We start from the raw sequence: 13,690 nt of genomic DNA on the forward strand, positions 1-13,690 counted from the left end.
GGGGACCGCTCTTCCATGGACAGTCAAGGTACCTTAACGGACTTTATAATATGTTGCACATATAGGAGAGAACCAACATCAGAGCATACAGACTGTAAATTCACTGGAGCAGACATTGTCATCAAGTTAGCCAAGTTACAGCACTAACTACTTTACTGAGACATGTATATAACCACAATAACGATCTTCATCTGGCTTAAAACTGTGATTAGGATGTACACGTGTAGACATGTTTACATGAGAACACACTGTAATGCTTGACTGAACACTGTTTGGAATAGAATTTTTGCATTTATATTACTATATTAAAGTAATCATTCACCCCGATCATTTGCATATTCATTATTTAAGCAATAATGCGGTGGTTTGTTCTGTTCTGTTGATGATTCCAACAGTTTCACTGGGTTACTGATTCTCCTTGATGGGCTCTTATAAAGTTGTACTGGCCTTCTAGGGGTTGCAGGAGGAGGAGCTAATGTTCTTAAAGTTACAGTAATTAAGTGCCAGCTCCTGCTCAAGCAGTGGCAACCCCATGGTCCAGTGTCCCCCAGCCAGATTCAGAGAAAAGGATTCAACGGTAAAAACCCAAAAATCCTATAATTTATTCATTCACAATAGTTTTTGTCCCAATGGAGCTTACAGCCTAACTTGTTTATCGCACAAACACTACCAACTAATCTACTAGTATGCTTTTGGTCTGTGAGAGGAAATCCACTCAATCACGCGGAACACATACTCCACACACAGACAGTGGTCACAATAGAAAATAAAATCCCAGTTCTCTAACTTGTGCTAACAGCTGTGTCAGTAATCCCATATTGCATTAGCACAAGTGTATTTTACCTCAGGATTCTCCTGCAGATGTTCCTGTAGTGAATACTTGGACGTAGGTACATTACAGTGAATTTCAATAAGTAAAAGACATTCGGATAACAAGGTGGACTGGATAACTGTGAAGCTTACAATCCACTCAGCTATCCAAAGAAATGTCCATATTTATGTTTCTTATTGTGTTTATTCTGATCTATAGTCAATAATTGTGGCTTCCATCTGCTTTTATACTTCACCAGCAGCAAGATGGCATAATTATTGTGCTGCCTGAGTACTCACCCCATAGATAAACCTCTGATTGAACTGTTGCATTTGCCCCTGCAACTGGTTACGCTGAAGCTGCCACTGCTCATAGTTGCGAACAGATTCAATAGTAGGTCGCTGCCAAGTGGTTGTCCGTGTTATGTGGTCTACGTAGTAGATTCTTCCCATGTTGTCTACACGGCGCTCCCACCTCCAAGAGAAATTTTGGAGAAATTTAATAAAAAAAAAAAAGAAGATTATGAAGACAAAGTAAATAATGTATCAGACGGTACAGAGAATTTGCAGAAGAAAACAAAGACGTAAAATGTGTGCCCAATAGATCAAAGTAAAAAAAAACAAACAGAACTATGAGGGTGGTTCAATAAGTAAGGTAACAAGACCTCTCACGTGTGTAATGTTCTCTATTGCATTCTAATTTCCCACCAGGCCAGAGCAGGTAGACCACTGCTTCTCCTCACGGCCATTACACTGCGCCTTATATCAGTCATACTGTCCCAACGTCAGTCCTAAGATGGCGGAATCATGGTCAAACATTGAGGAAATTAGAATAAAGTAAAAGAGAACTTAACACACGTGAGATGTCTTGTTACCTTACTTATTGAACCACCCTCATACATATATACTGATGGATATTTTAAGCGTTGTCACATGATGGAGCTCTGAGGGAGAAGCGCTACAGCTCAGCTTAGTCTCAGACACTAGTGTTGGAAGCATAGCATTTTAAACCTATTGTGAGGTAACGTGGGTATTCAATCACTTGGACTGACAACTGGAGCTGGTTCAGTAAGGTTTCTTTTTTTTAACACACAGATGGTATGTGATCACACAGCAAGACCCAACTCCTCAACATCAACCCAGACATTAGAACGTTGACCGAGACAAAACTTTGGGTCAACAGGTGCCTCTGGGCACTGTAGTGTTTATAATGTAGAACACTTATTTACAAACTATTAGCAATACTTGGCTTATTTAAAAAAAAAAAAAACAATACAATATTAAACTAAATACATGTACTAATGCTATTCTATTGTTCTTAAATAACTGAACTATACAAGTCTCCTCTGGTTACTTTACACATAGGTGATGAAGGAAAGGTATTCTGCTTTGCGCCGTTATATTTGGTTTGCTTTGATAGAAAAAAAAAAAAAAAAATCACACATTGAAGCAATGATAAAGGAATTTTAATGAGCTCTCAGAAATGTTATTCAGTACCTTGCTGTAACCAGTACAAGGCTAAGCACCTGTTTTAATGAGCACTATTGACCACTAAAACTTAAATTGCCTTCAAGCTATAGTGATAAAACATAACTATGATGATCAACAAATTACATTTACAAATCCATGTTGAAATGTAACTTTTAGGTTTCTAAAGGTAGCTCTCTTGTTCTATGATGTCAGAAATCTAACAACCAAGTCTACCCATCTATACACAAGCATCTTCCTCCCTTGTCCAACACTTGCACGGAGCCTGTTATGTGATGTATAACACAATACACAGCTATAACATAGTAGGTAACACTGGAGAAGACTAGCGCTCATTATAGCGTGTCTTTTTAAGCTCAAATTTCCGATTCAGTGGTGAGGCTAGAGCTCTACTGTCACACACAAAGGGCTATCCTTACTACCAGAGGCCCCAGTGGAAATATTAGCAAACTGGATGCCTTATCAGGAGGAAACACTCCAGAAATGTCAAAGTTTGAAATGATGGATAAATGTCCTCTAATATTTAAGCGGTGAAACAGACTTAATTAAGCATAAGCTTCTAATAACAGGTATTGTGTGGCTGCGACCAAAAGGCACAGCAGCCTTCTACGTTAGTAGCCATTTGAGGTGCTACACTAATTGGAAAGCAGCAGTGCTCAGAGCAATTAACACATAACAGCGTCACTTCATATCCATATGTGAGAATAAACATAGCTTACAAATCAGTATATTTAGCACCAGGTTGGTGGTGCTGTAAGATGCCAGCATCACTATTTTCAATGAAACTTTAACTTTGTGACAGTAGGTGGGTCTAACTAAGTGAAATAACAGACTTGGATCCTACTGTTTATTTTTATCTACCTAGTAATCTACATAATAGGCAGAATGACTTAGGAGCAATTCCAGCTTTAGACTAGGATAAGTCTCCAGACGCAGAGGGCTCTCTCTGGACCGTGGATCTGTTGGTTCTTTATGATGTCTACAAGAGCAGCTTCCAAGCAGACCTTTGCCAATTGCATTACTTTGCTAATTCTCCCTAACCTTCCCTTAGTGGTGCCTAACCCTAACCTCAAAACTGTGCTGGTCCCTAGCAGTAGCCAAGATCAAAGGGGTTGTCGCCAGTGATAGAAATTCTGGGAGTCATAATAGAATACGGAATATAGTATATTATTCAGCTCTAAGTAAAAAAAAAAAAAAAAAAACCGGTGCGGACAGGGTCCACTTGCTTTATGAACTCAAAGCTTATTGCATAAAGTAGAATTTTTTATTATTTAGAATATAAAAAACAAAACCGCTAATTTATTTGCATACATGCTATAGTGCTGCATGATTTCTGGGTACAAAAATGTTACTGAGCTTACATAGATAAACTAGGTCCTAGCTGGTAATGCAACACCACCACCAACAGGGTGATAAGCCATGAGAACACTCACCCAGGGGGAAGAGGTTCTGGTCGATCCCATGTCGTCCTTTTTGCCACGTGATCCACAAAATAGACACGTCCCTGCTGATCTATGCGTTGCTCCCAACTGTGGATGGGAACCAAATATAAAAAGTAATTCCTGTGAATTAACACGTACACAACTCTATAAACTCTACCCTAGAATGTCTCCCGATCCAAAATGTTCAAGCCTTTTGATTTTCAGCACCACAAAGGTCAATTTCATTTATGTGCCACTAAACATGATTCCCCCAAGGAAAGGTCAACAGATTTCTGCTGATGAGACCTAACTCCTCTGTGTGTCGCATCAACCTATTAGATATCCTATAACTTAATAAAAAGATGCAAAATCGAACTGATACTTCTCCATTCAATTTTTCTTGTACTTTTTCTGTGAAATCATGCTAGCCTTGAACAAATCCTGCAGCCTCAAAAAAAATAAATAAATACAATGTATTATCCCCCCACCCCCGCCCTGCATACACACACACACATTCATACCCAGGAGGTAGGGCTCCCTGGTTGACATTTGCAATTCTCTGGTTATCCATGTTAACAGGAACTATCTGTCTGGATACAGGAGGGGGGCAGGACGGAGGACAGGATGGTGCGTCTATATCAGGCGCAGGTGTACTGCCAGCTACGATTGTTGCAGTGTCTGGATTGGTGAACAGGACACCGTTGGCAGGGGCTAAAAAAGAAGAACATAATGATTAGCAACACTGAAATAAATAAGGTTTTTTTTTTGTTTGGTTCACACGTAATCTGCAATGAGTGAAGGCTAGCAACAAAGGGACAAGTGAACTTTGTGTCATTCAAATAAGTGTTTTAACAAAAATTTGCATTGAGATACACCTATCCTTCTTAGTAACTTTACATTCGTTCATGAAAACGGATCTAAAACGTGTTTATGGCTAAAAGTAAACTGCCAGATTTAATGCCACAACAATAAAAAAAATAAAAATAAAAGGATAACTGCTCCTTTTGTGAACTACTTCTAAATCAGTAATCCCTTTCATGGCAAAAAGGTGTTCAAATCCCTGAAATCATACGCAGTTTTCGCTGCTCTATGGACAGCTTTACACTAGTGTAATTAATTCTGGACACACTTAGGAAATTTTGCGTTTAGTCATTTCTACATTATAATCACTTATAATTTATATTCCAATCGAAGTATATGCGAGTATAATCATTGCTATTTATTTTTAAGTTGTCATTTGTCAAATTTCCAGTTAAAAATGCAGTAAAACCACAGTTTTATAGGTATGCTTTTATTATGGGAAAAAAAATATGCAATTTCAGCAATACACAAAATTTATATTTCATTGGATATCCTCTATTTTTAAGAACAACTTCAATTCGTCGAGGCATCGAGTGAATCAGACATCCCAGATCTTCAGGTGAAATCACGTGGTACCAGGCCTGGATTATGGCTTCGATCAGCTCTCTTGTTACTTGGATTTTTCATGATACCATCACTTTAAGCCTTGACCAAAGATTTTCTATCAGATTTAAATCCGGACTATTTCCTGGCCAAGGCAAGATAGTGATTTGATGACCACCGAACCACTTCATGGAACTGTTGGCGGTGTGGCATGGCACTCCATCCTGCTGATAGATACACTTCCGTGGGTCAATTTTGAACAAATCCTCGATTGTGGGCAACAGTTTTGCCTCCAGCACCAATTCTTGATACTTTTTGGCATTGATATTGCCATCAACGACAGCCAAACATCCCACACCATGGCTGGCCATGCTACCCCACACTCACTGGGTGCTTCATAGTTGCTGCGGTGCACTCAGACAAAAGATCTTCCCCAGGCCAACGCCGAACAAATTTCGAACAACGCCGAACAAATTTCACGCCATCACTCCCGAAAATGCTGATTTTGGTCTCGTCGCTCCACATAATCTTGTCCCAGTCTTCTTCTGTCCACTCATTGTGTGTCAGAGCCCAATCTATACTTTTCTGCCTCTGTTTCTGGTTCTGGTTTAAATACAGCTTCTTTCTCGGGGTACTAGCTCGCAAGCCATTGTCAGAAAGTTTTTTTCGCATGGTTCGGTCACAAAACAACAGATGTTTTCATTATGTTGTTAATGGCTTTTGCAGACCTTCAACGGTCCTGCAGGGCCAGGCGACAGATTCTGCGCTCATCTTGTTTTGTAAGCATGGACTCTCCCTTAGTTCTTGCGGCTGATTTAGTCAATCCACTGCTCGCAACCCTTATACAGAGTTTCCTTACACCTGACTTCGTTGCCCCACCACCCAGCCCAACCTCTTCGCAATTTCTTCGTAGGTATACCCTTCCTCACGAAGCATCATGGCTTTGCCTCTCTTCCCAGGCAGACATATCTGTCCATCGGCAGGTGTGTACAGCTGCAGCCGCGAGGATGGTGGCGGTACCCGCCCGCCGGGACCTGCGGGCAGGCACAGATGATGGTTGTTCAGTGTGTACGAACAACCATCATCATATCTGTATAGTGTGTACCCACCTTAAGAAAGGTTACGCAATCTACCAAATAACAAATTTATTACACTCAATAGGGGCAGAACCCTACATTTATCTACATCGAATGCCATCTGTCATGTGATGGCTGGATTGCAATCTTACCTAAATCTACAGCAAGACACTGATAAATACAGCGACCCTATGATACACCACTAATACATTTAACACAGTCTAAATATAGGTTTGTGAAATGTAAATAAACGGAGTTAATGTTACACAATTTAGTATGGCCCCATCATATATAAAGGGGCGAATCTCTTGACAAAGATGGCACTCGCCATGGGCACCGGCCAAGAGGGAGTGCTGCGCAGTCCTCACTGGGTCGATTCACAGGCCCCCATCTTGCACAGATGGCCTGTACAATAAAGTATTTGTTATTGCGGCACTGAGTGAGAGTGACGTCACGCCGTGATGCACCACTGAGAAGCAGAGGAGACACGGCCTGGCGTGAAGAGGAACAACATTCAGAAGACAATAAGGCAAGTGACTGGGCTAGAGCCGGAGGGATGTAAGGGTTTGGCGTAACACAGGGGGAGGGCTGGCGAAACACAGGAGAGGGCGTGCAGGGAGGTTTTGGGCTGGCGAGACACCGGATGGGTGGGGCGTGGGTTCGGCCTGGCGACAAACAGAGGGGGGCCTAAAGTGACATGGTGGGGGGGTCTGGAATGACAAGGGGGGTGGGGGTATCACCAGCTCCTTTGGACCCCTAGATATACCCCGGTCTCCCTCTCCCATTTAATTTTTTTCACATAGTAATGTTGATCAGAACCTCTTCCCCATAGGTGACTGCCATCATAGCAGTGAACTTAACTTTCGTACCTGAGATGGATGCTTTCTGAGGGGTAGGTGGTGGTGGTCGAGATGGTCTGGGAGGCCTGCTGGGTTTAAAACCTCCATTGGACAGAGATGGTGAACTGGTGCCATTGGGTGCACGATTATCACTGGGACTTGTGCCATCAATGCTATCCACACTAAAAACCACAGTATATAAGTAAAGTCTTTGATTAATTTTCATACATTTAAATATAACACAGACATTTTAGGAAACTCCTGAAACAGCAGTGCAATGAGAACAAAAGTAGTAGTAAGATTTAGTGTTCTATCCCTCACTGTTAAGTGCATATTATCTGCAGTAGCTGCTGAACAGTTGAGTTTGGCTGTATAACCTGTTATTGTGATTAGCATCTGTATGAACATCTGTACTGAACACCCTAATACCATTGCTGTGGTTGGTTTGAGTAGTATATAAAAAGGTATGTATCAACTCTTTCAGAGCATATTATATTAGAACTTTAAAACAGTGGCTTTAGAAACAAAAAGTTAAAACAAATCCATTTTCAGGACTATCAGTCTGCAATATCACTGTTTTGGTAAGCGTAGCTTGGGAGTAGTGGGGTGTACTTGCTGTTTTGCAATTATCAGTCATTCACTATTCTGGAGATATACGTATTGTCAAATCTGTATGCAGTTGAGTTCTCATATTTGCAGAGACAAATTATTGGGTAAGTCAGAAATTGTAATAACTGCTGTATCTTTGTAACCTCCTAAATTACCACCACTCGCCCAAGAGACCACAAAAGAGAAGAGTAATTTGTATCAATGAAAGATCTGGAAGAGGTAGGACTGTAGATCATATACATGACCCTTTACAGCTGTCCCTTTCGATAATTTATATTTTCTGGTCCCGGAGTATAAAGGTGAATCTGCATGTGATGCCAGCAGAGCCATCTATAGGTAGTGAAAGCTGTGAGGAGCTAAACCTGTTCAGAGAGATGAGGCGCATGGAAAGATTGTTAAACTGGTGAGTAAAAGTTGACAATTAGATGCACTTATATAGCTAATGATTTATTTACTAGTGATAATGGAACTGTATAGACAAATTAGTGCTGCTAGGAAAAGAGCTTGGACAGGCACAAACCTCAATGCCCTTCTCAGAAATTTGTTCTGTTCATAAAATGGAGAAAGATAGTACAGGTTGAGTCTCCCATTTCCAAATATTCCGAAATCCGGAATAAATTTTGGCACGACTGAGATAATAAAACCTTTGATTTTTGATGGTTCAATGTACACAAACTTTGTCTAAGGCACAAATTATTAAAAATATTGTATAAAATTACCTTCAGGCTGTGTGTATAAGGTGTATATTAAACATAAATGAATTTCATTTCAGTGCACAAACTTTGCTTGAGCCACAAAATTATTGAAAATATTGTATAAAATTACCTGCAGGCTGTGTGCATAAGGTGTATACAACACATAAATGCATTCTGTGTGTATATTGTTCCTAAGATATTTCATTATGATATGCAATTATTCCAAAATACGGACTATTCCGTTATCCAAAATACACCTGGTCCCAAGCATTTTGGATATCGGAGACTCAACCTGTATAACAATGGAATTTGGAAGGAGAAGATATTGTTTATAAGAGACTACTTGCATCCCGGTACTTCGGGAACAGATGTTTATTTAAACTGGTTAAGAGAGGTGGCCAAGAAAACAGTAAATCCTTCTGCCCCCCTAAAGATGATAAAACAAAAAGGATATTTGTAATAGTGGCTAGTAACAGATTAAGATAAAGCAGTAGGGTTTTAAATGCTGTGTACAAACACAGTTTAAACAATACAATAGACAATATTGATTTCAATGATGGCATGGAATAGTTTAGACCTCATTTATTATTCTGTAATAGTACAATGACTGGATATAGATATTCCTGGTTTTATCATGCTTTAAGAAGACAGAAAAAAAAAGGTGTGTAGTATGTTAGGTTGATCAGCATCAGGTTGACATTAGTATGTCGACATGATCGCAATGTCGAAATGCTCCTGCGGTAATCTAACTGTCACTTCCACCTGAAACCTCTGGGAGGAATGTGGCAGTTTTGGTTTTAACCCTGCAGTATTCCTAAACCTAACTCACCCCCTAGTGCCAACACTAACATCCCCATGTCCCACAGCCTAACCCTAACCTCCCCCCGAAGCCTAGCCCTAACCCTCGCCCTACCGGCGGCATTCTAAGAATGTCGGCATTTCATTTCATATAGTGACATTTCAGATGTCGACATCTGAACAAGTAGGCATTCTGGGGATGCCGACATGGTGTGTGTTAATATGTTGAACCATGTCAAAATGCTGCTGTCAACATGGTTACTGTCAACCATTTGACCAAATACCGGAAAAAAATACAGTCAGGTGCATAAATATTGGGACATTGACAGAATTTTCATATTTTGGCCTCTATTCACCACAATGGCTTTGAAATGAAACAAACAAGATGTGCTTTAACTGCAGACTTTCAGATTTAATTTGAGGGTATTTACATCCAAATCAGGTGAACGGTGTAGGAATTACAACGGTTTCTATATGTGCCTCCCACTTTTTAAGGGGCCAAAAGTAATGGGACAAACTAAACAATCCTAAATCTAACTTTTACTTTTTAATACTTTGTTGCAAATCCTTTGCAGGCAATTACAGCCTGAAGTCTGGAACACATAGACATCACCAGACGCTGGGTTTCATCCCTGGTGATGCTCTGCCAGGCCTCTGCTGCAAATGTCTTCAGTTCCTGCTTATTTTTGGGGCATTTTCCCTTCAGTTTTGCCTTCATCAAGTGAAATGCATGCTCAATCGGATTCAGGTCAGGGCATTGACTTGGCCATTGCATAACATTCCACTTTTTTAGACTTAAAAAAAACTCTTTGGTTGCTTTTGCAGTATGCTTCGGGTCATTGTCCATCTGCACTGTGAAGCGCCGTCCAATGAGTCTGAAGCATTTGACTGAATATGAGCATATAATATTGCCCAAAACACTTCAGAATTCATTCTGCTGCTTTTGTCAGCAGTCACATCATCAATAAATACAAGGGAACCAGTTCCATTGAACAAGGAAGCCATCCTAAAAGTTTCTTACAAATGGAGACCATGGGGCTTATATAATAGGTTGCGAGCTGCAGCAACTCCTGCTAGTATTCCCGTACTTCTAAAGTGGCAATCATTTTAAAGGCAAAACCAAGCTGATTTTGCCTTTAAATGATTGCCGCTTTAAAAATACGGGAAGACTCGCAGGAGTTCCTGCAGCGTGCAACCTATTACATAAGACCACAGTTATCTGTAGAAGAGAACTGGAGGTCTAGTGACCAGTAGTATAGCAGAAAGAGACTATGCCCTGTTCATGTATAATTTTTTTTTTTTGTTTTTATAACAGTTCTTAAAAACAAGAATGTAGAGCTTTACTGTGGTGGTTCAGTGGAAATCAAGGCAAATCCAGAAGCATTTTTCATAAATATGTGCTTTGTTGCCACAATCACTGACAGGGCTACGACTGCTAACTGCCACACTTCTGACTAGTGTTCACAGTTTAGAGGGCATTCTAATGGCACTTCCTGGATTCAAATGCATATTCAGAAACAAGTATAATAAGAACACCTGCACCTTCTGAGTGCTTAGTGCTAGGCCCTTCTGAAGACCTCTTCTTGAAGGAAATACAAAAACTGCAAAACTCTGGCACAATAGGCCTCAATTCTTTGTATGTTAAATCATACTTTGAGTGTTCCCCAAACCTTTTAATAGCCTTTGGATGAATAAGTCTTTCTGGCATGTAACTGAACATCAATCACTGCCTGTGATAACTATTTTTTCTTTAGTAGCACCTCCATACCATCAATGAAAGCTTCTATGGACACGTATGAAGAAATAAGAGACCAGTTCGCTGAGGTAGAGGTCACGGATCTTCTTGCAACATTAGTTTAGCTGTTGCAAACCATGACCTCCAAGCCTAACATGGCAGAATTGCTATCATCTAGGCATTCCCTCTCTTTTTTTTTCTTCAGGAGCCTTGCGATTACTGGAAATAGTGTCAATGTGTAACCCAGATTGAATATTGGGGTATAGTCGTGAGAGAGTCTGTGGTCTCTGCTTTGAAGTCCATGTCCAGTTTTGTCTTATGGCTGAACACCATGAGGTCCACCCGTGGTTCTCGGAATTGTTTGACTAGCTGCTGGAAAACCAATTGATATGGGTGTCATTTTGTGGTGACTGAGAAGTCTGCTAGGTGATATTCCTTGCCTGACACATGCAAGGCTGTAATGGATTTTAAGTTGCTCTCAGTGTGATCTTTCACATTAAGGTTCTGCTCCTTGTGCCCCCTTGTGACTATAGGCGCAAAATGGTAGAGCATTTATGTGTAATATTTTCTTGCTGTGTGTCCTATTTGGTGCTCTAAATGAACTCCCCATCCTCTGAGACTGGAATCTGTTGTCAGATTTTTCCAATAGGGTTCTGAAATCACCACCCCTTCTGTCTGCAGTTCTTGACATTGCCACCATCTGAAGGATTTCAGTCTCTGATAACTGTACAAGATGCTTCATCCTTTTTAGATTGTAATCCCAATCCTCTAACATTTCTTTCTCGACAGTGAAATCATGTAATGCATTTAATTACACTACTGTCATAGTCTCCAGTAACTAATAAATAATCAATTACTTGTTGGCAGAAGTGCTCACTCTACACATTTACCAAGTATGAAGTAGTTGGCCTGTGGAGTCAGAGTCAAAGGTTTGATGAACTGATTGCCCGTCCCTGGCATGGTCCAGGATAATTTATGCGAGACAAAAAAGTATAGTGTGCATCAGATTATTTTAAAGCAAATCTGAGCAACAGTTCTAGAGCAGGAAGGGAGGGCATCAAGAAACACATCAGAGTCCCATCTCCTGTGGTGTAATATCAAGATTAAAAGCACTAGGGAACAGGGCCATGATTAAGAGATTCACAGGGCGACACTAAAGTAAATCACGTTCGCATGTCTGCCCACTTTACAGGAGTAGTGGGCAGTATTTGGAAGGGTTGTCTATTCTCTTAGGATCCCTGAGGATGCCCCCAAATCTGGAGTATTCCGGAAATTTCATGAGAGGAGTATGCTAAATGCACAAATTGTGCTAAAGCTCAAAGACAAAAAATAAAAAATTACTTAATCAATAAAAAGTGTATCAAAATATACTAGTGAAAGGGAAATCATAAAGAGAAGGACAGGAAATGTAGAAGCTGATTGAAATGGTTATGTTAAAAGAGAAAGTAAAATGCAGATTGACATTGACTGTTTCTTGCCTGGTTTCCCCCAAGCCACATATCCCCAAGGTAGTTCCTGTGGACCCTAAGGACCCTGAAGATGAAATTACTATTTTACTGTTGAAAACTGAAGTTGGTCACCTATACCACATGAGAAAATATATATCCTCATGTAGACACACATATTTACTATAGTTGTGTAATCTGAACTCTTACAATTAAAAGTCAGTAGCTCCAGATGGCATACAACCACAAACTGTAGTAGTTATATACCATTAACCAAAAATTGCTATCAGAAATACAGCTAGAACAAAAAAAACAAAAAAAAAAAAAACAGAGAAGATGGGACTTATAGGTTCTTTAATGCTGTTGAATTCGATTTTTCTCTTAGGTCTTAAGATTTCCATGAAATTTTGTACCTCACATTTTGAGGTTGTATTCTAAAGGCTGACATGGCTCTTCATCAGACTGTGTAACTTGGATCTAACACTACTGGTAATCTTTATCATCATGTAAGCATAAATCAATCTCAATCTTGCCATTTGTAAATGTAGCTTTGTGCTTAAGAATTACCTGGCAGGAGTTAATTCCATGTGTGCTCTGTAACTTTCTGTGGAACCTACAAGAGAATATGCAAGTTTAAAAAGCTGGTACAAAATAAATGCACTACTATGGAACACAGTTACATTTTAAAATTCAGCACATGGAGTCAAATTTCTCCATATATAGAAGTATGTATTTGGGACCTGCATTATTGCTTGTTTGGACCAGATAAATACAATAAAATATTAGCCACAAGCAGTAGGGCATTGCTCTCTATGGTAGAATATTGGTTTACAATCTGTACATTTTATTATCATCATATTTTATCATAATACACCCCAGGGTTCTATACAGTGTACAAAGGGGAAATAATGTAAACTGATACAGATAAGTTCAAACTCACATATAAACAAAATGACAATGAGCAGACTGGATAATAATATGTAAAGAAATTAAAGTAGTAGAATGCATGTTTGCCCTCTCTCGAGTGCACTTATATATTTATATTTGTTTTTATTTGTTACACAAGGTGTGTGTTTTATCTCATTATATTGGTGGTGCATTAATGTGATCAAATGGTGCTTTACTCTTTGGCACCAGGTAACAACCCCTACTGTGTAGTTGCCTTTCCTATCCTTGGATACTAAACCCTCTTTAGATGCTCCCTTCCCAGGATCACATGGTGTACCAATAGAGCTTTATAGTGTGCTTTATGCACCTAAATTATTAGAGACCTATTATGGTCTGCGGGAGATGTTCACACTTCCTCAATCTATGTCTGAGGCACTCATTACTGTGTTGCCCAAACCTGGCAAGAACCCCCTTGGCTCTGG

The 13,690-nt window shown here is 39.9% G+C and overlaps 1 protein-coding gene across 1 annotated transcript in view; it reads right to left on the reverse strand.

The window, feature by feature from the left end:
- ITCH (itchy E3 ubiquitin protein ligase) overlaps positions 1–13,690 on the reverse strand; it is an 82,361-nt gene that overhangs the window by 19,334 nt on the left and 49,337 nt on the right. The window contains exons 6-10 of the mRNA XM_088480642.1: positions 12,888–12,933; positions 7,069–7,220; positions 4,241–4,430; positions 3,732–3,827; positions 1,111–1,285 (exon numbers count right to left, since the gene is read on the reverse strand). Coding sequence (XP_088336768.1) covers positions 1,111–1,285; positions 3,732–3,827; positions 4,241–4,430; positions 7,069–7,220; positions 12,888–12,933 — 659 coding nt within the window. The remainder of the gene's footprint in view (positions 1–1,110; positions 1,286–3,731; positions 3,828–4,240; positions 4,431–7,068; positions 7,221–12,887; positions 12,934–13,690) is intronic.

The sequence above is a fragment of the Taudactylus pleione genome, unplaced genomic scaffold, assembly GCF_031769625.1.
Source record: "Taudactylus pleione unplaced genomic scaffold, aTauple2 ptg000256l, whole genome shotgun sequence".
Classification (NCBI taxonomy): Eukaryota; Metazoa; Chordata; class Amphibia; order Anura; family Myobatrachidae; genus Taudactylus; species Taudactylus pleione.